The following is a 22708-nucleotide window of genomic DNA, read 5'->3' on the forward strand; positions in this document are numbered from 1 at the left end:
TCAAGGCTAGTGCTCTACCACTTGAGCCACAGCGCCACTTCTGGCTTTTTTCTTTTTGCTTATGTGGTGCTGAGGAATCGAACCCAGGGCCTCATGCGTGCAAGGCAAGCGCTCTACCACTGAGCCACCTTCCCAGCCCCATTTCTTTTATTTCATGCTAAAATGTCTTATTTGCCTAAGTAGGAACCGGAGCTACTTCTCCATTCAGCATACCATGTTTAAGGGCACGATAGTTAAAAGTGGCAGCTATGGATTGGAGGTGCTGCTCAAGTGATAGCTCTAGCCCTGCGTCCACTCCCCAGTCAGAGCTCGAGATTAGCCCCGCCCGCTGAACTGAAGGCTCTGAGTCCAATCCCCAGTAGTGCCAAAAAAAGTTTTTAACGAGGCAAATACCAGACCTTTATTATTCTAATGGCAGTGTATCACTCTGTTATCGTGTTTCCGATCATCGGGCACAATTGTGAGAGATCAAAGTTAATGTAACTATCTACTAGTCATCGCCTTTAAAAGAATACATTTCCTGCTACTTTCTCCTTCCTTACAGCACATATTGACAGGTCAGGGTCACCTGACAGTGTTTAGTTTGCTTCCAACTTTTATCTTCGGTTAGATTTTCTTCCCTTCAATCTTTTTCTCCTTTCCATACCTCTGGTTTTCATTGTGAAAGTATGATGAAAACTCTGTGAGTCTCTTTCAAGAAGAGAGACTAGAAGAAACACATAATTCTGAAGAACATTAGAGTGGAATTTCAAAGATTAATTGGTTTAGAAGCTAATTTTCTCTGAAATTACATCATATTACCAACCAGTCACCAGTTTTATATGGAGTGCCACTTTTTTGGTCTTCACGTACAACTACATGTCTTCATCTGGATATGGAGGTTTTTGCCACTTTTACCCATTATCCAGATACTCTTTCTGGAAAAAGAGAGGGCAGAATTACCAAATAAGCATATTGTTCTACTACAGCACTATTGTATGACTATGACTTACAATTAATCTTCCCAGTCCCATCTCTATCACCACCCAAAATACACAAGAAATGATAGACTTTATCATCCATAAAACATTTGTTTTCTTGGCCCACGAGTTTGTAAAAGTCATTCAAGAATTTGATTCTATGCAGTATTGCTTTGGAATTTGACTTGCCAATGATTATTATGTATTAGTAGTTAAAAATAATAAAAATTATTCTCATTTTCTTTGGATAATCTCCCATTTTGTATTTACCTGTCAATCACAAAAAAAACCAACTTTAGCTTTTTAAACAATTTTTGGTTTTAGTTAAACTGTAGAACCTTTCTGAAGAAAAACAAGTTTTAGGATATGAATTTTGGTCATATTTCCTCTCTGTAATAGTACATTGAAAGGGCAGTGTTTGGTAAAATGTGTACAACAAAATACATTTATATTAAAAATTTAACTTCCTTCTGAACATAAGTTCAAATGTATGCTTTACCCTTTGGCTAAAATTAATTTGTGTCCTATATTGGACTTAAATAATAAGGTAAATAAAGGTAATTACTTAAAAAACCCAGTAAGTGGTTTTTTGACTGATAATAATTACAAGAGAATATTTAGGTGTATTGGTATTTTTTTCTGATTGAATTTTGTTTTAGATGCCATTCTAAATATGGTGAATATTGCTGCTAATATACTGGGAGCAAAAACTGAAGACTTAACAGAAGGTACTTAATTATTTTATGGCTCTTTTAAAATAGCTAGTACTCCATGATTCCTTCTAGTTAAAAAAAGCAAGGAAGAAGTAAACCAAAAAAATTGAGTTTTCACTTACAAATTGAGAAAAGATTCAGAAAAACTTGACGATTTTATATTAGTCCCTGTTGATTTGAATCTTACAAGCTCTTTTGTATGAAAGGGCACAGAGTGTGCGTAAAGTTCATGGATTGATTCTTTTGATTGATCTCTTATTGAGATTTTGATACCCTAATAGCACTTCAGATTGCTTTCTTTTTATGTACCAAATAGCTACTCTATGTAGAAAGCCCTATTTTTTCCTTACAGAATAGCAAAATGATACTAGCAGGAAAACAATTATTGTTTTTAAAAAAAGTTCCAAATGCAAACTTAATAAAAATGACTCTTCTTATTTCCTGATATTCTTTACTCTTCCAGGTCTAGTAGGCATGTAAGATTACATAAAATGTGTAGCCATCCTTATATATTTTAATTATCTCAGAAATTAAGAAATAGGCATTACTTACAGTTGCAATCTGTGAGATCATTTCTTCTAAAAGATCACTTCTTTCTAGTAGCATACCGATTTGATTTTTCTTCTCCCCAGGAGCTAAAGTTCTTTATGATAGTAAAGTATTTTCATGGTACAATTTTTAAAAATTGAATTCAATATGGCATCTTTCTTAAACTAGGAAATAAAAGTATATCTGAGAATGCCACTGCCACAGCTGCATCTAAAATGCCTGAGTCAGCTCCTGTTTCAGCTCCTGCTCCATCGCCTGAGTAAGTGACATGTGATACTAGAGTTCTTTTTCAGTGGAGAGTAGCTGTCCTATAACAAGAACAAGGAACCTCTGTTTTATATGTGAAGAGATGATTGACAGGGAGCTTGACATTCTGAAGTCACTTAACACACCTCTGGGTTGCTTCTCATGAGTGAGTATGTGTGTCAGGTGTGTTAGGAGCACACTTCATTCCAAATAAAACATTGGTGGTTTTGATATTATATATTACTTTCATCATTTACAATACTGAGTTTTTTTCCTTATTTAAATTATTTTTTTCCTGGAAGTAATTATGCCAATATAGACTTGAGGACGAATTTTGAAGGCCTTTTTGCTTTTTTTTAAGTTCGTTTATAAATATAGATTACCTATATGTGACATCTCTAGAAAGCCACAGTGAATATACTGAAATACTTATAACAGTGGTGCTTACATTATGTTTTTGTTACACAGTCAGCTTATCATAGGTGTTTACTTTCTTCATTGACTTGTGCAGATCTTTTGTGGGGTGGCATTTGGTCAGACAGAGACATACACACACACACACAAACGCGCGCGCGCACCTATGTAACTGATAGAGTGCCCTGGTTATTTGTTGTTTTCTTACACACACACACACGTACGCACGCACGCACGCACGCACGCACGTACGCCTATGTAACTGATAAAGTACCCTGGTTATTTGTTGTTTTCTTCCAGAGATGATTTTTTTTTTTTTTGGATCCGGTTGTGGGGCCTGAACTCTGGGCCTGGGCAATGTCCCTCAGCTCAAGGCTAGCGCTCTACCACTTGAGCCACAGCACCACCTCCAGCTTTTTTCTTTTTGCTTATATGGTACTGGTGAATCAAACCCAGGGCCTTAGGCATGCAAGGCAAGTGCTCTACCACTGAGCCACCTTCCCAGCCCCAGCGATGATTTTTTTATTACATTTTTAGTTTATCTAATGAGCTCATAATGATTTGAGAATTGTAGATTGGACTGTTGTAGGTAATTAGTTTTAGGAACTGCTTAAGAAGATGAGAACTGTAGTGCATGTGCTTTGAACTGTAATTCCTAAGGATCATGAGATTTTTGTGCTTTGAAAAGCATAGTAAAATATTTGTGTTCTCTGTTAACCCTGAAAATGTGATGGAAGAGGTTTATTAGGTGATTAAAAAGAAAATACAGCATACATGTCACTGATTCTTGGAAGGATCTAAGAAATCTATTGGGCATAGAGTGTTTCTGTTTCTGTGGGATTATATAATTGCTATTCCTGATTTTGTAGCCGGCTTCTTCAGATAATAGAATATCTTATTTTTCAAAACCAAGTAAGAATAATTAATTATATATATGCACACACATATCCACACATAATACAAGTATTTGTTGAAAGATAGAATCTTAGCAACCTAATAGAGCAAGCAACTTTTCTCCATGTTATATAATTTTTAACCAGCTATCTTTCATATTTTTCACTTACTTTACTTTGTGTTTGTTTCAAATATTTTTCCTGATGATGGTATAATCCTTTGATGAACATAAATAAAAAAATGAAAGCATTCCCAGCAGATTTATTGTTAAAAGTTAATAGGAAAAGCTGATTTGATTTACTATCTTAGATTTAAGTAAGTTTGGGGTGTGTGTGTGTGTGTGTATGTGTGCACGCTGATTAAAATGTAGACAGTGGCATATAAGTTAATATTTACCCCAGGGCTAGTTTAATTTTTTCCTTCCCCTTCACACATAGTTCCTTTTTTTACCATCACCGTTTATTTTGTTGATGATAGGCAGTTTGCCACTGGACCATATCTGAAATGTCAATAGTCATTACATTAATATCTGTTTGGCTACAAATACTTTTCTATCTAGAAAAGTATTCCCTAATTATGATTTAATTTTATCTTCTTATTTTGCTGTGATACTACTTACTCTTTTGGGGGGGGGGCGGGTACTACAGTTGTGGGGCCTGAACTCGGCCTGGGCACTGTCCCTCAGCTCTTCAGCTCAAGGCTAGCGCTCTACCACTTAAATCACAGCACCACTTCCGGCTTTTTTCTTTTTGCTTATGTGGTGCTGAGGAATTGAACCCAGGGCCTCATGTATGCAAGGCAAGCGTTCTACCACTGAGCCACCTTCCCAGCCCATTACTTATTCTTTTTCCTCCTTTTGCCATTGTAACATTAATTTTTATTTGGAGACATTTTCTCTTTAATTTTTAAAAGCAGGCCAATTTGTTTATGAAGACAGTTTTTTTGTTTTGTTTTTGTTTTTTTGGTTGGTTGTGGGTCTTGAACTCTGGGCCTGGGCGCTGTCCCTCAGCTCTTCAGCTCAAGGCGAGCACTCTACCACGTGAGCCACAGCGCCACTTCCGGTTTTCTGGTGTTTTATTGGAGGAGATAAGAGAATTATGGACTTTGCTGCTGGGCTGGCTTTGAGCTGCCATCCTCAGATCTTGGCCTCCTCGGTAGCTAGCATTACAGGCGTGAGCCACCAGGGCCCGGCAGATAATTAGTTTTGATATTCATATTACCTTATTTGTCTACTATAAGGCTTCACTCAGAAAATACATATCTTGAAAGGAAATACGTGTTATAATTTATAATCCTGTTCCCATTGCCTCTGCCTCTGTCTACCCCATGTTCTAAAGTACACTCTGGAGCTAATGATGGGATATGGTTACACTGGTACTGTTAGTGTATGATACGCCAGGATTTTGATTAACATAGTTATATGGCTTTTAAAAATTATCTGAGATCATTGAGAAGGATGTACTTCTTCTTAAAGCTGACAATCTCATGTGTTTGTTTGTGTTGGAATTCCTCACATTGTCTACAGAAACATTATGTTTGAGAAATATAGCTGCCTTTTCAGGACAGCAATTCAAGTACAAAATACATTCATAAGCATTAAGAATCCTGGATTTTAGTCTAGTACCTAGAATCTGTTATAGCTGTGAAGCTTATAAAAATTTGGTGAATGTGTTTGGGAAGAGAGGTACACTTACAGTCAGGGAGTGGAAATACAAATAGTGCTTAAACAGATTAAAGAAAGCAAATTTGATATGGTAAACATGGTAGATTGTGTCGATTAGATTGAGTGTTACCAATTTTAAGTGATTTTTCTTTTATAAGGAAAATGTTTTACAGGGAGAAATGCATCTAACATATTTGAATTTCTTCTGTAATCCTAGTCCTTAAAGCCTATACTTATTTCCTTAGACATTTTAACTTTAAACTTCTAATTAAAGTTATCTATAATTATGATATGTATTTCTAGGATCGTAATCACTGAACCACATGTACATGACACAGAGCCGTCAATACCAGATACTCCAAAAGAGAGTCCCATTGTACAACTGGTACAAGAGGAAGAAGAGGAGACAAGTACATCCACAGTGACTCTCCTGGGGACTGGTGAACAGGAGGATGAATCTTCACCCTGGTTTGAGTCTGAGTCACAAATACTTTGCAGTGAACTCACCACAATTTGTTGCATTTCTAGTTTTTCAGAATACATTTATAAGTGGTGTTCAGTTAGAATTACCCTTCATCGACAACGGAGCAGAACTGCTGTTAATAAAGGCAAAGATGCTTTTCTGTCAGTTCAACCACCATTACTACATCCTGCAGAATCTGTAGACCTTTCAGTAGTGCAGCCTCCAAGTGCAGACTTGGACAGTAAGGATTTGGAAAGGGAAGCTGAACCTGTTGGTGGTGGTGACTTAAATAGTATGCATCAGGGTGATCTGATGAATCACACTGTGGATGCAATTGAACTTGAACCAAGTCATCCTCAAACTCTTTCTCAGTCTCTTCTCTTAGCTGTTACTCCTGAAATGAATCCATTGTCTAAAATAGAAGGATCTGAGTCTGTTAAACACGAAGTGGGGCTTGCACCGTCTCAAGTAATTCCCCAAGAGAATTCTATTGTGGTTGATGATGAGACAGAAAAAAAGACTGAGAGTCTTAGTACAATAGAGAAGCTGTCTGTTACGGCTGAAACAAATAAGGTTAATGAGGTAATAGATAATATTATAAAAGAAGACATGACCTCCACACAAATGATCGCAAAACCTTCAGAAACAATAGTGCCACCGACAAACACAGCCACTCTACCACAGAGTGAAGATCGGGAGGTAAGAACAAACGTAGCCGACACCCCAAAGCAAATATTGAATTCTGCTGTGGATTCTTCATTACCTGAAGCAAAAGAGGAAGAGCAGTCTCCAGAAGATGCTCTTTTGAGAGGGCTACAGAGGACAGCCACAGATTTTTATGCTGAGTTGCAAAATTCTACAGATCTGGGATATGCTAATGGAAATCTTATTCATGGATCAAACCAAAAGGAGTCTGTGTTTATGAGACTTAATAATCGTATTAAAGCCTTAGAAGTTAATATGTCTCTTAGTGGTCGGTATCTGGAGGAACTTAGCCAAAGGTAAGCTTTATTATGACTTAGTATAACCTGTTTCACCTGTTAAATTTAGCAACGGACTAGGAGATCTGTGACTACAGAAAAAGAGGAGTTAATTATCTCATAATAGTAGTAAGCAGTTTTCAAGCTAGAGAAAGAAAGCTACTTGATTGCTGTTTATTTGCTTAATGAATTTATTTTTCACAAAAGTTTTAGAAGTACTTAGTACTCAAAGGCGCACAGTACCTGTATTGTTAGTATGATAACAAGCTTGAACTATGAATTTTCTGTTTTTTCAATATTTTTTTTCCTTATTGCTCAGACTTGTCTTGACTGTCTGGGCTCAACGATCATTCCACTTGAGCCACTTATGTAACTGGGAGCATAGATTGTACCATTCTATCTGGCTTTCCATTTTCTTTCAGTTGGTTTTTAGCCATTTACACTCTTTGATTCCACAGGATATATGGGGAAAAGTATAGATACCTTAAGACTTGTAGTAGAATTTAAACCCAGGAATCATTTAAGAGCCATGATAAGGCCACCAAGAGTAGACTAAACAAAATGATTTAAGTAACATTGTATTCTGTTAATATAGCTCATAGACTCTCAGTTCTAATGGTAATTGATGTCCTGTGATTCTAAGTACTAGAGGCAGTGCTTAGTGCACACAGTAATTTTAGGACTCCAGACAGTCTTCCTGCTTTGAAACTTGGGTACCTATGTGCTGCTGGCTTTTTGTTGTTATTGTTTTGTTTTGTTTTTTAGTTCCTGTAAGTATCCAGTTTCTGTCAGGGTTTTTGAAACCATTTGCACACACTAAGGCACTAAACATCCAGAGTTTTTAAAACACCACCATTTCTTATTCTCTTAAACTAAAATGCTACTGATGCATGAAAGTCAGTAAGAGAGTCATTATGTTCCACGGGGGATTTCCAAGTTTATATCTATACTTTTTCAGTGAATTATATACATGTGTGCTTGCCCATCTAGCTACTTCATACCTTATCTTGCCATTCCTTAGTCTGATATGTACCCCTTGGGAACCACAGAAATTATTTCAGTGAGTGTTCAGGTTGCTAGTACGTCAACGACCAACTCTATATGTTCTTTTATTTGCACGGGCCTGGATAGAGTCATTTTAAGAAAGATTGACTTTTATATAGCAATATCAGAAGATATTTCCGGAACTAAATGAATGTATAATTAAAGTTAATTTAATTCTTACTCTGTAGGTACCGAAAACAAATGGAAGAAATGCAAAAAGCTTTCAATAAAACAATAGTAAAACTTCAAAATACCTCACGATTAGCAGAGGAGCAGGTTGGTTTCTTTATCCTATATTTATTCTTTTCCTGTTGAAACATAGTATTGTACATCTTTATGGGGTATCTTATTCAATATATGTAGTAATTAAATCAGTAATAATCTTTCTTCAACCCTTAATCATGTTATAGACTATGAATTTAGCATTCTTGTAATTTTGAATATACACTGTAACAGTTTGCCACTATGCTAAAAAAGGACCCCAAGTGATTCCTCTACTATGTTTTTTGGTGTTCCTCATTAAACTTCTTTTGATCTCCCTTTGTACTTCTCCGCCTCTACTAGTAATCACAGTCCCATTTTTCTACAGGACTGACTTGCTCATTTCCATAGTGAGTGAGAACACATGATTTATGTCTTTTTTCTGTGTCTGGTTTATTTAACTTGACACTATGACCTCCAGTTCCATCCATGTTGCTACAAGATTTCTTTCTTTTTTATGACTAAATAGGATTCCCTTGTGGAAATATACCACATTTTCTTTAAATATACCACATTTTCTTTATCCATTCATCATTGAATGGCCATTGCTTATTTTAATGGTTGTGAATAGGGCTACAATAAACATGGGATTAGTAGTATCTTTTTGGTATAATGGTTTCATGACCTTTGGCTGTCTGTAAATACCCAGTAGTTACAATTGTTGGACCATATGGTATTTCTGTGTTTAAGGGTTTTTTTTCTAATTATCTCTACATAGTTGCCATTTAACAGAGCAGTTTATGAATGTATATGTCTATGTCCTGGGGCTGTGAAGGGGAGGTCACGTGAAGGTCATTTGTTCTAGTGTCATTTCTTGAAAAGAAACCTCTCACTGAATTTCCACTGCATTAAAAAAAAAGTTCATTGTACATATATGAGTCTGTTTCAGGCTTCTTATTTATTCTTTTTTTGGGGGTGGGGTGGGGTCCGGTCCTGGGGCCTGAACTCTGGGCCTGGGCGCTGTCCCTCAGCTCTTCAGCTCAAGGCTAGCGCTCTACCACTTGAGCCACAGCGCCACTTCTGGCTTTTTCATGCATGCAAGGCAAGGGCTCTACCACTGAGCCACCTTCCCAGCCCTTATTTATTCTTTTGATGAGTTCATCTGTCTGCATTCTTACACCCAGTGTTGACGGCTGTACTAAGGGGAACTGAGGTCAAGTACTGTTAACTTTGCTGTTCCAGGAGTGTTTTTGTTTTGTTATGCATTTCTATATGGATTTTAAAATTAACATGTTGGTTTTCTACCTAATATTGTTTCATAACTAAGTCTGGTATGTAATTGCTTAAAATATGCATGATATTTGTATTCTAAATAAACATGTGTTTGTTCATTATACAAATTGCAAACAACATAATCTATTAAATCCATAACAAGTAGATTTAATTTTGTTGAACTTCTTTCATTAGTAACAGTTCAGCATTAGTTAGATGACTTTAGGTATTTGTGCTACGCCCTAAGATCTGTTGTTAATTTTTACTGTGAAAGAGAAAATTTTAAATCTTGGTATTGCTTCCACTTTGTATCCAGAAACATTCTTTAAAAATCTTTCAACAGGTCTACGCTTTGCTATAGGAACACATTCAATAGACAGGCAATTTTTGTGTATTTCTAGTTATATACTAGTTCACACATATGGAACTAATCTACAGGCTTTTGCATAATATTATATATTAAAGAAATGCATGATTAAAAATGTTTTTGAGGGAAAAAATTGGCCACAAATCCAAATTTCTTTATTTTGTGTTTTTAATTTTTCTGGTGAAAATTAAAAATATCTATTTTGTAAGGACTTGGTGTTTTTTCAGATTACTTACTTTACTTAAATTTAAAATGTATAGACGGAGCACAAAGGTAAGTAACAATACTTCATCTTTTCTCACAACAGGACCAGAGGCAAACTGAAGCTATCCAGTTACTACAGGCACAATTGACCAACGTGACACAGCTTGTTTCAAACTTATCAACAACTGTAGCAGAATTAAAACGAGAGGTAATTGTTACTGCTGCTCTATTGTAAGACACAGTGCACCTATGAAAGCAGTCGTAAACACAGGCCTGTAAATATGGACTAATCATACAAAGTCATTTATAGAGCACTTTTTCAAAAACAGCAAAATGTAACGCTTTAAAGTTTTGCAAATAAAATCTTATGTAAACCTGACTTTCATAATTAATGCTTTCCAGTAATACTTACATATGGCTCTTCTGACAGTCCTTTTAGAAAATGTTTCGCATAGTTTATTTTTTTACTTAGAAGGCTTATAAAATTGCTTATCTGCAAGGCACAATTTTCAGAGATTTCGAAGTGTATACTCAGCAGCGAGTGTTACACACTGTGGGGCGTGAGCTGTCATCCATTGGTGCATATTATACTCAGCAGTCCCAGGCCATGATCACAGGGTTATGTTCTAGAGGAAGGGTGGAATCCACATAGACAATGTGTAAGGAGTACATAAAGAGATGATAATTGCTCTCATAGTTTGTGCTGTGAAGAGAATGAAATGTAGGTGTGTAGGTCAGTAGAAGTAGGAAGAGATGCCGTTGTATCTAGTGATCTTGGAAGAACTATGGGAGGAAGTGACTGTGGAACTGAGTACTCAAGGGTACCTAGTATAGGTGCACAATTCCTGTAGGAGAACAAACATGTAACTAGCAGAATTAGGCTCAAGATTAGAAACAGTGGGGCTGGGAAGGTGGCTCAGTGGTAGAGCGCTTGCCTTGCATGCATGAGGCCCTGGGTTCGATTCCTCAACACCACATAAGCAAAAAGAAAAAAGCCGGAAGTGGCACTGTGGCTCAAGTGGTAGAGCGCTAGCCTTGAGCTGAAGAGCTGAGGGACAGCGCCCAGGCCCAGAGTTCAGGCCCCATGACCAGACCCCCCCTCCAAAGAAAAAAAAGATTAGAAACTGTGTGTTAAGTTTGAGGGCAGAAAGGAAGCTGGTATAGCTGTAGCAAAGTGAAATGGGTTCAAGACTGGCAAAGGCCAGTAGTCCTGGACCCATGTACACAATTTAGAGTTAGAATTTTATTCTGAGCATTGAAAGTTATTGAAACATTAAAGAAATGATGTGGATCACCTTATTAATGCTTAACATGTTGAGAATAGTCTGCCTGTTTCACTGTAGACAATTGCCTATTGAAGGACAATAAAAACAATTTGTTCTTTGAATTTTAGGTCCCACTATGTTTCCTAACATGATTCATTACTATGACTACTCTAAACTGATTAACTGAACTATCTTCTGATCTCAGGTTTCAGATCGACAGAGCTATCTTGTCATATCTTTGGTTCTCTGTGTTGTCTTGGGACTGATGCTTTGTATGCAGCGTTGCAGAAGCACTTCTCAATTTGATGGCGATTACATTTCAAAACTTCCTAAAAGTAATCAATATCCAAGTCCTAAAAGGTAATATTTGCATTTTGTTTCACAATTTCTCCTTTCTTTCACTGTGCTTTTTACATTTTTTGTGAATTTTGGAGCAAAGGGTCACTGAAGTAACTACTTTTCCTAGCCATATTTTCCCATAATTTTGAAACCAAAATTCGTCATTAGACTAGTGAGATTGTTCTGTACCTGGATGGCTGTGTGAACTTAGAATAGGAACACTGATAAAAATTCTTGAAATGTTTTGATAGAGAAACCTATTCAAATGTGTATATTCAAAGGAGGAGAATTGCCATTTTACTATAATATCTATACCTATAATAACAATAGTACTAAAAAAATTGAGTACCACGTACTAAATTATTTGCAGTAAAATTATTGTGCCCAGTAATGATTTTTCTTGATGTATTAGGTGTTTTTCTTCCTATGATGATATGAATTTGAAAAGAAGAACATCATTTCCACTCATCAGATCCAAGTCTCTACAGTTAACTGGCAAAGAAGGTAGATTTTTATGTAAATATAACCTGTATACCCATATATACATGAAACTAGCTTACTTCTGGCATACGTTTAATGGCAGTGTTGTGTATGTGACCTTCTGCAACAAAAAAATGAATGCAAGTAACCTTTGTGTTTATGCTATGTCAAAGCCACTTTATCATTTCCACATTTTAAATCTCTTGTTCCTTTAAAAACCCAAAGGTTGGGGAGGGGGACCTAGTTTATTTAAATAGCAATGGGTAGTTTTGTTTGCACATGCTCCTGTTTAGAAGTATTTCTTTTTAGAAAGGGATGGTTGAAAAAGTTCAGCAGATATGGAAAACCTGAATGTGCTCCCATAGCATCCTGTGCTTTTCTGCCTCCTCTTCCTGTACAGGTAGGACCTTTTTTGTCTCTAGTTTAGGACTGTGAGGCACTTTCTAGACAAAAATCTTATCTCTTTTATAACCCAGAGTCTATAATTGGGTTCCATTGTCTAGCAGTCAATAAATATACTTACATTTAAGTGGATAGATATATACTGGGTTGCTATTTTCCTATTTCAACGCCTTTGAAATTTCAGTGCTTTTGTAATTAATGCTTATTAAGAAACTTAGAAATTTATCTTAATAGTAATATTAGAATAATCAATTAATCCTGTTTCAGTTAGGATTGCTGTCTTAATAATCACTGGCTGTGCTCCATTTTAGAACAGTATAACTAAGCAGCATGTGTCAGTTGATTAAGTCATTCAGATAATCTTTCCTGAGCTTCACTCAGTTATTTTAATCAAAGCTTTCAGATGTATTTTATTACATATACGTTTATTTACTTAGGTAGTAAATCTCTCCCCCTTTCTGCTGTTTTGTTCCTCTGTTTTCCTTGTGGTTGTTGCATCTTTATAAGTGAAATTTTCCATTGAGGTACTTTATATATAAGAAAGTATAATTATAAATGTAAAGGTAAATAAATCTTTAAAACTCAATGGGCCTCTACATACATCCAGATTAAATAGAACATTATCCAACTTTGAAAACTTCTAGTCTTTTAATTATTGCCCATCCCCTCCTAGTAAGTCAATATTTTGATTTGTAACTACTGTAAGATTTCTGTGCCCTTTTGAATATAGTTGTTTGTTCTGATTTCTTACAGTATTTCATTATACAAATATACCGCATTTTATTCATGATTACATTTGGACTATTTTCATTGTGGTCACATGACTTTGAGAACCACATACTTACGCATTTCTGTTGAATGTTCTCCCAGAAATCAAGCAGTGCTTGGGTCATAGGGTGTGGGTGTGTTCAGCCTTGTAGTTTTCCAGAACACTAGATGAATTGGCCCTCCCCTTAGCTGTCTTATTTGTTCCACATCCTAGTGAACATTTACTATTTCAGGTCTTATAGCTATTGTGCTGGAAGTATATGAATTGCTAATTTGAGCTACATTCTTGAAGTTTAGAAATACGTTGATATTACGGTTTTTTCCCTTTTTTCATTTCTAGTTGGTGAAATTATGGCTATTATTTCTCTTATAACTCTTTAAGGCCTTTGCTCCTAATAATAGAATTTACTTCTGTTTTAAACAATGGTGTCATCATAGCTTATCTTTATAGTGAGAGATTTGATTTTAATTATGATTCAGCCATTCATTTCTTCATATGTTTAAACACCTTGTAGAATTTATCACAGTCTAGTTGATTTTACCTGTTTTGTACTAATTTTTACATCTAGCCTCTGTGAGAAGGACCCAGGCCAGTTAATTGTAGTCTAAAAAGTTGTTACTATCTTAATTGCTTTTTAGTGTGCACTTCAGTAATGCTAAGTAAGTTGTCGGTTTAAATAAATATGGTCTCTGCAAGAATGAATCTCTGTAATATGTTCATCTTGCAAACCTGAAACCGTATGTCTGTTAAATAAGAACTTTTTGTGTCATTTAACCTCTTGTAACTTGTAGTTTCTGTTTCTGTGAATTTGACTACGTTAGATACACCATGTGTGTAGAGAATTGGTCTGTGACTGGCTTACTTTGTGTAACTTGTCCTTCAGGTATAGCTATGCTATCACATGTGATGATTGGACTTCTTTTGTTTAAATATTTGGTTGTATGTATGCACCGCATTTTCCTTACCACTCATCTTTGGATGGACATTTAAATCACTTTCCCTCTTAGCTGTTGTGAGTAGTGCTTTGAAGAGGTCCCTGCTTTCAGGATATAAACCCAGAAGTGGGAGATCCTATTTGGTTTTATCTGTTTTTGAGAATCCTCCATATGCCACTTTACAGTCCTACCATCAACATAACTAGTTCTAACACATCATCATGAGTACTTACATTTTCTGTTTCTCCTTTTCTTTTTAAATAGTAGGTACCCTCCTAATGGATGTGTGATACCTTATTTTGCCTTTGATTTACATTTCTCTTGATTAGTGATGGTCAAGTAGGTCTTTTCAGTATGATTGTTGGCATTCATACATTATTTTTTTATGTGTATTCAAGTCCTTTATGAATTTTTTATTATTTTTATTTTATTTTTTGGTCGGTCATGGGTCTTGAACTCTGGGCCTGGATGCTGTCCCTCAGCTCTTCAGCTCAGGTCTAGCATTCTGCCACTTGAGCCACAGTGCCACTTCCAGTTTTCTGGTGATTTAGAGTTTCATGGACTTTGCTGCCTATGCTGGCTTTGAACTGCAATTCTCAGATCCCAGCCTCCTGTGTAGCTAGGATTATAAGTGTGAGACACCAGCACTCTTATTTTTTATTACAGATATTTATATGTTAGTAGCTACATGATTTACAAGTATTACAGATATTTATAAGTTAGTAGATACATGGTTTACAAGTATTATCATCTCTAATGCTCTATTTCTTTTTCATTTGTTCTTTGGCTATAGAAAATTTTTTGTTTTTGCTTTTTTGGTGCTGATACTAGGGCTTGAACTCAATGCTCGGGCGTTGTGCCTTAGTTTTTTTACTCAAGGCTGGTACTCTTCCACCTGAATCAGAGTTCCCCTTTTGGCTTTTTGGTGAATAATTGGAGATGAGAGTTTCATGGACTGGCTGGCTTTGAACCAAGATCCTCAGATCTCAGCCTCCTGGCTTGGGAATGTGGCTTAGTGCTAGAGTGCTTGCCTAGCATGCATAAAGCCCCAGGACAGACAGACACACACACACACACACATACATACATTCACACACATTCTCTCTCTCTCACACACACATTATATATCAGCCTCCTGAGTAGCTAGGATTACAGATATGAGCTCTAGCACCCAAATATACGGTTTTAATATTGACGCAGCTCCATTTGCTAGTTTTGCCTTTGTTATCTACACTTCCAAGAAATCATCGTCAAGTTGAGAGTCAGGTAGATTTTCTCTATATTTTTTCTTATACAGATATTTAGCATATCAAACAATTACTAAGTAAAAATTAGCAACTGTCAGGAAATTTCACTTACCAGTGTTATTCCTCTCCCAGAGGTACTGTTTATGTTGACTCTTTGAAATAATCATTTTCTTGATTTTTCTCAATAATGCTATACCATCAATATTTAGATTCCTCAACTATATAACTTGGTCTTTGCCTGTCTTTGAGGTTTTGGTAAATGGAATTAAACCATATGCACTCTATTTGTCTCGTTTATGCCACATTATACTTGTAATCTGTTCACATGATTGCATTCATTCTTAATACTATGTCTTCAAACACTTACAGTAACTGATTAAATCACAGTGTATTTATTCTACCACTGGTTTAGGCTATTGGAATGAAGGCTGCTGTTTGTATACTAGAGCATAGATGTGTGGTTTTTCTTGGGAATGTTACCTGGGCTGTAACAGTGCTAGGTTGTGTACTTGTGGACCTGTTGTATATTGTAGTTGATGTTTCCATCGGTACTGTGAGAGTTTTCGTTGTTCTGTCTTCTTGCTAACACTTGCAGTTGTTAACTCCATTGCAGTTAGAATTTGTCCTGTATTGTCCTAACTACTGAAGAGGTTGAGTATTTTTACTTAAACCTTTATTGTTTGTGCTGAAGTCAGACCCAAATCCGGAGGCAGTTAGGTGTTCTCCTGTGGAGCCGTATCCCATATCTACTACTTAGGCCTCATTTGATTTTCCTGACCTTTTAAAATTATTGATGTTCTTTTATAGGGTTATTTTTTTTCTTGTTTTTTGACTTAATATGTGTTGGTCATTTAAATATGTTATAGGTATCTTATTTCACATTTTTTACTCTCTAAGTGAGACAGAATCGTCTTCAACTTTTATATAGTCAGTTTGATGAATTTTTCTTTTATTATGGAAATGTTTTCTCTTGTTTAGAATTTTTTGCTCCATACCTGTGGATAATACTCTTGTATTTTTTTCTAAATGTTTACTTCTCTTTTGTTTTCAATTTTTAATCCACCTGTCATTGATGCTGAAGAAAGATTTAGTTAGACTCGGTGGCTTTAGCAGTTTTAATGCTTCGTTTTGGGGGGTCCGTGGTGAGACAGGCCCTGCTGCTGAGGGAAACGTAGTAGAGGAAAATCGCTCAGCACATGGCAGACAGGGAGCAGAAACAGAAAGGAGCCAAAATTCAGCTTCCCATTCAAGAGTGCGCCTTCAGTGACCTCCTCCTCCTCCTCCCAGAGAGCCCCACCTGCTGTGCTTGCCCACCTCCAAACGGTGCCGCCATCTTCGGATCCACCCTCAGCACTGAGCTTAGGCTGGACATTTAAGATCCAGACTTAACAGTATGATTGCCAGTATAGAATGTTATGGATCCAGCCTTCAGCACTGAGCTTAGGCTGGACATTTAAGATCCAGACGTAACAGTATGATTGCCAGTATAGAGTGCTATGGTGAAGTGGAGGTAGGAAGAAGGTCGGTAGTCTACTCTGAAGAAGTTATGGTGTTTTGGATAGCCTGTATTCCAGGACAGACAGTGAGCAACAGAGGTGCTTTTCTGTCTTGTTTTCACCTGAAAAAAGTCCTTCTGGGAGCTCTCACTTAAATCTCTGAAATGAACTGTTACTGTCCTTTGAAGTTTGTTAGGGTCTTTGATCTGTGGTGTGGTTACCTTTTTATCAGGACCTCAGTTATTACTAGTGCCCTATTCTGGTTTAAATCCTCAAATTTAACAGAATTTATTAGCCCATCTCTTTGTTTTATAAACCTGCCAAATCTTTGCCTCTTTATGCTGTATTTTGGATTACTAGTTTATTTAATCTGTCTTTCAGGCCGCATAGTCTGAGCCGTATCTAGTTTGTTATATTCGCTCTTGGAGGCTGGGAGCTGGGTTAAGTGGCAGAGAGCCTTCGCAGAGTTATTCTGTATTTTGTTATTTAAAAAAATCTGTCTTTTAAAATTTTTTTGTGGATGTTCTCAAGCCTTTTAAAATTTAAGTAGTTATACCAAGGAATTGATTCAACAAAGCAATGTATGAATACAGTGCATCTTGATTAATGTCACCCCTCAACTGTTGTCATCTGTTCCTTCCAACTTACCCCCTTTCTCACTTTTCTTAATTTTGTAGGATATACATTGAATTTTTGAATGCATTCTGCCCCTTCTTCGTTTACCTTCTCCCCTTGACCCAACCGTACCAATTTCAAGTACCCATTTCTTGGTGTTCATTTTATTGACTTTGATTTTACCTTTCCCAGGAACTATACTGTGTGAGTTCTCCTTGAATTTTAGTTACTACATTTGTATACACTTGTATTTTATTTAAACATCGTAAGCATAATTGTCATTATAGTCTCTGATAATCCTAATATTGATTCTTACTGAATCTGTTCATATAATTGTCATACTATGGATACTTAGTGTATTGTGTTGGCTATCTTTGGTATTTTCACTTTGAAAAATAATTTTTGTAGGGATATTTACTCTTACAGTATCACACATACTTATTAACATTAATAATGAATGAAAATCTTATATGTATAGTTGGTATTCTTTGTGTCTACACAGCAGAGTACTCCTGTATTTTTGTCAGGATGTCTTACTGTTATTTGAGAGTTACTGGTTTATCTTGGCAGATTGTAGGTTCCTCTTTCAGAAGGAATTTGTGTTTGTTGTATAGTCATGTAACACTTTACATTTGAATCTTGTTAGGCACTAGCTGTTGGTAATTTGAAATGCAAGTTCATTCTTTACCTAAGAAGATGGAGTGCTTTGAGTTTCCACATTATTGTGAGGTGCAGAGGGTATATCTTCGTACAGCTACTTGTGTGAGCCTCAAGATCTGATTTCTGAACCTTCTACAATACAGTCACAATCTATTCTTTCCTCCTCCTCCTCCTATAGTCCTACATTTATATGTATGTTTATCTTGTTATAGGAGAATGGGTTAGGAATATTAAATTTGAGTAATGAAATTTTAGATGGAGCTATAACTATAGATATAGATCTAATTTATTCTACATGCTAGAAGTATTTATTATTGCTTGGTCATAAATGTACTGCATGTTCAAACAGTTTTTAGATTTCAGAGTTTGTCATTTTAGTCATAGTACACAATTAGAAAAAAATTACCAGATCTCTTTCTGTGTGTGTTCCTGGATCTGGCTTGTTGCATACTTTAACCACCTGTATTACACTGTGTGGAATTTAGTCTTTTAGAGAAATACTTAAATTATCTCTAGGTTTGGTTATTGAGTGTGTCATTTTTCTCATCAGATAAGAGGATAAGGCTGACCTCAGAGAAGGATCCTTCTTAGGTTGATAACCGTTTGTTAAAGTCATAACAGAACTATATATTGTTTATGTATTTAAATAGACATGAAGACTATTCACTTTCAAGGTTGACAATCAGTCTTCAAATAACTTGGATCAAATTCAGAATAAGAGCAGTACTGTGGGGCTGGGAAGGTGGCTCAGTGGTAGGTAGAGTGCTTGCCTAGCATGCATGAAGCCCAGGGTTCGAGTCCTCAGTACCACATACACAGAAAAAGCCAGTAGTGGCTTTGTAGCTCAAGTGGTAGAGCACTAGCCTTGAGCACAAGAAGTTCAGGGACAGTGCCCATACTCTGAGTTCAAGTCCCAGGACTGACCAAAACAAAACAAAAAAAAGAGTAGTACTACCTCTCCTTGCCTCTGCCAGCTTACTGGTTTAAAATGAATAAATGTATGGTTATTTATATTACCAGTATCTATATTTATATTATAAATAAATGCACAGGTTATATGCAATATCAATTTATTAGTTCTATATCTATTAATGGACTAATCACTATAAGGTGATCTTTCCTAGTACTTTTTAAATCATACCATAATCTGCTTTTCACTTTTTTTTCTTATAGTAGATCCAAATGACTTGTACATCGTAGAACCCCTCAAGTTCTCGCCAGAAAAAAAGGTAAGAGTCTCTTGTTTATGGTAGATTGAAAAGTGTAACACTTTTAGGGAGTCCTACTGTTTATTTTCATTGGTGGTAATGTTGCAGGTAATGCTTACAGAGGACAGCAAACTGACCCACAGTTCACTGTAGCCCACTTTTTGTGATCTGGGTACCAAGGAATATTTTCTTAGTTGTAAAGGATGGGACCTTTGTATACATCCTTTCAACGGCTTCCCTGGGTGAGAGTCGTGATGTGCTTGTCAGGCGCAGCGCTTGCTTGCGTCCTGACTGCACCCCTCGCAGCAGCCAGCAGGTGGCAAGACTCCACTTTTTACATGAGGAAACGGAAACACTTTGTTTGTGTCTCCCTTAAATGACCCAGTTTAGGGTGCAACGTTCAGTATGTACTTAGGGTGTTCGCCTGCCTTTAGTGGTGTTCTCTCTATGACATAGAACTAAGACTCACTCTTACCTTGGACATTTTCTACTTTGTAAGTTGGGTAAGGAGTCAAATAACAGAAGGTTGGTTTTTCATTTGGGAATCAAAGACAGCCCTTTCAGGATTAAAACCACTTAAGATGTGTGTAATGTAACCAGTGTAACCCTGGGTACCTACATAGCAGCTATTTAGATGTTGGCTGCCATTCTAACTGTGTATTCATAGGTGGCAGGTAATCAATTAAGAGTTTAGCTTGAGTAGAATTTCCCAAATGGGTAGGTAATAACATCCAGTGTGCCTGTGTGTTTGTGTATATAACACTACTTTACTTCCCCAGATGTTGGCACTTTGCTGGCCTTAGCTCAGCTCTCACAGCTGTTTAATAAGGTCGTGTGGAAGTCTAACTCTATCCTTTCTTTTGTTTATATTAAAGAAGAAACGCTGCAAGTATAAAACTGAAAAAATTGAGACCATTAAGCCTGCAGATCCATTGCACCCAATAGCCAATGGAGACATAAAAGGAAGAAAACCTTTTACGAACCAGAGAGATTTTTCTAACATAGGAGAAGTTTACCATTCTTCTTACAAGGGCCCTCCGTCTGAGGGAAGCTCAGAAACTTCATCACAGTCAGAAGAGTCCTATTTTTGTGGCATTTCAGCTTGTACAAGTTTGTGCAACGGACAGTCCCAAAAGACAAAGACTGAGAAGAGGGCTTTAAAACGAAGGCGGTCTAAAGTCCAAGACCAAGGAAAATTGATAAAAACTCTAATACAGACTAAGTCAGGATCATTGCCAAGCCTGCATGACATAATCAAAGGAAACAAAGAGATCACCGTGGGAACCTTTGGTGTTACCGCAGTCTCGGGACATATCTAAAAGTAATTGAACTTTTCATACTGGCAACATTTCGTCGTTGTTCTTTGAAGAACACTCTGTGGTATTTGAAGGGTTTGGGGGAGGGAGAAACTATTGGGAAAAGTATTCAGAAATTATGATTTCTGCCTTTTTAAAAAGTAGACATGATCATGTCAATCTTGGTTAATGAGCTACAGTTTTACAAGGCTGATCACTTCCTACAAGGATAATGATAGACATTTTATAAAGATTTTTTTTTCACAGATTAATTACTGGGACAGAAATAATTTGGGACCGCAGTTCCTTGGGTGGGATAGGAATGAAAGCCTAAACCTCTTCCTTTAGCTTTGTTCCTGTTTCTTGCACCTTCCCATATTTATGTGCCTTTTGTCTATTTATAATGCCACTGGAAGAGGAGGAGGGGGAACCTTTCTGTCATTTGATTTCTTTTGTAACTTTGTTTGGGTTTTGAAGCTGCAAACACTACAAGGCTTTAAGATGGTCTGTGCCTGAAGCTCACTCAGTAGTGTGGGTCAGACAGTGTAAATCCTAAAGGCTTGCCAACTAGATCTTTGCTTAGCAAACTCGCTGGAGAGAAACACTAGCTGGAACTTCCTAAAGTCCATTCTATTAGGTAAATGATGAGGTTCTTAATTTTATTTTCACTTAACTTATTTGGACTGCATTGCTTTTTTCTTAGTTACTAAAAATGAGGGGGGAGAACAAGAAGATCTTTTCTTGCCAATGACTGGTATTTGCAAACACACAGTTTAAACATTTGCAAGGTTTTCTTTAACTGCATTACAGTGTAAACATTTATAGTAAATATTCCCTAAACCTTTATATCAACGTGAGACCAGGTCTCATGACAGAATCACTGCCTGTGTGCAGATGCACAGACCAGTGGCGAGTTTGTCAAGCCTCATCTATTTGGCAGTCCAAAGGCGTTATTATTCCTTGATGTTTGCTTTGTATTGGCTACAGTGTGCAGAGATACACGTGTGTGCTGTCAGTATGTCTGTCTGTCTTTGCGTTTTTTCCTTTAAAAAATAGTGGTTAGTGACTGTGTTTGAGCAAAGTGATTTCTTGATGTGTGATTGTGCAGTGAGTGAAAAATGTTTCTTTGTGAAAGAGAGAATTGAACATTTTGTGATGTGAGATTTAAGTTATAACTTATTGAGCACTTTTAGTAATAACTTTTTTTAACTTGTCTAATACCATTCTCAAGGTATTGTTTGTAATGTGACTTATTTAAAGCCTTTTTTTTGTTTGTGTGAAGTTGCTGCTTTAGGTGAACAGTATGTTTGAGAAGATTAATTTTTTTTCTTTCCAGTCTGCACAGTTAGCCATTCAGAGCAAAAGGGCCTGATTATATAGAAGGCCCCTGAAAAGAGGTCCAGATACACACAGAGGGAGAGGGGGCAGGGACACCATCTGTTGGGGGGAGACTTCCAATGTGTAACTACGGAGCTGTAGTGCCATTAGAAACTGTGAATTTCCAAATAAATCTGAACACTTGTCTTTATTAATTACTGGCTTTTCTGTCCTTTGAAAAAGACATTTTAAGCTGATTTCTAAATAGAAATGTGGTAAATTTTTGCCACTTTCAAAGCAAACTATAGCAGCATCCTTGTAAATATTGATCTCATTTCAGTCAGCTGTAAACTATACTTACCCGTAAAGATGTGGCTCCCTCTGCAGTCACGATTTCACCTTTCAAACACTAAGATGGCAGCTTGGTTATTTAGTAGAGTGTATCTCTGTGCTTTTCTCTTCCTAGATACCATCTTCAAGACTACTGATTTTAACTTTTCTATTCCTAAAATACAGCCTCTTTCAAATATTTTTTGATTCAGGGGATTTTTGCTTCTTAGTATAACTAGTGAAGGAGAAAAACAGCAACAAAACTTAAGGCTACTTATTTTCCTGTTTGCTCTCCATCTCTCACCGTGGCACTGGGAAATCAAAACCTTACTGAGCATCACATTTGTCACCTTCAGAGGGTTCGGAGGACCAAGTATGCTA

At 36.6% G+C, this 22708-nt stretch overlaps 1 protein-coding gene across 1 annotated transcript in view; it reads left to right on the plus strand.

Annotated features, from left to right (window-relative positions):
• The window catches only part of Suco (SUN domain containing ossification factor), a 54013-nt gene extending 31801 nt beyond the window's left edge, over nt 1-22212 (plus strand). The window contains exons 14-22 of the mRNA XM_013015721.1: nt 1619-1687; nt 2390-2480; nt 5742-6902; nt 8114-8201; nt 10073-10177; nt 11440-11594; nt 11986-12077; nt 19351-19406; nt 20261-22212. Of these exons, the coding sequence (XP_012871175.1) occupies nt 1619-1687; nt 2390-2480; nt 5742-6902; nt 8114-8201; nt 10073-10177; nt 11440-11594; nt 11986-12077; nt 19351-19406; nt 20261-20704 (2261 nt within the window). The 3' untranslated portion in view covers nt 20705-22212. The remainder of the gene's footprint in view (nt 1-1618; nt 1688-2389; nt 2481-5741; nt 6903-8113; nt 8202-10072; nt 10178-11439; nt 11595-11985; nt 12078-19350; nt 19407-20260) is intronic.
• Nucleotides 22213-22708: the final 496 nt, after the last annotated feature.

The sequence above is a fragment of the Dipodomys ordii genome, unplaced genomic scaffold (assembly GCF_000151885.1).
Source record: "Dipodomys ordii isolate 6190 unplaced genomic scaffold, Dord_2.0 Scaffold27, whole genome shotgun sequence".
In the NCBI taxonomy this organism is placed as follows: domain Eukaryota; kingdom Metazoa; phylum Chordata; class Mammalia; order Rodentia; family Heteromyidae; genus Dipodomys; species Dipodomys ordii.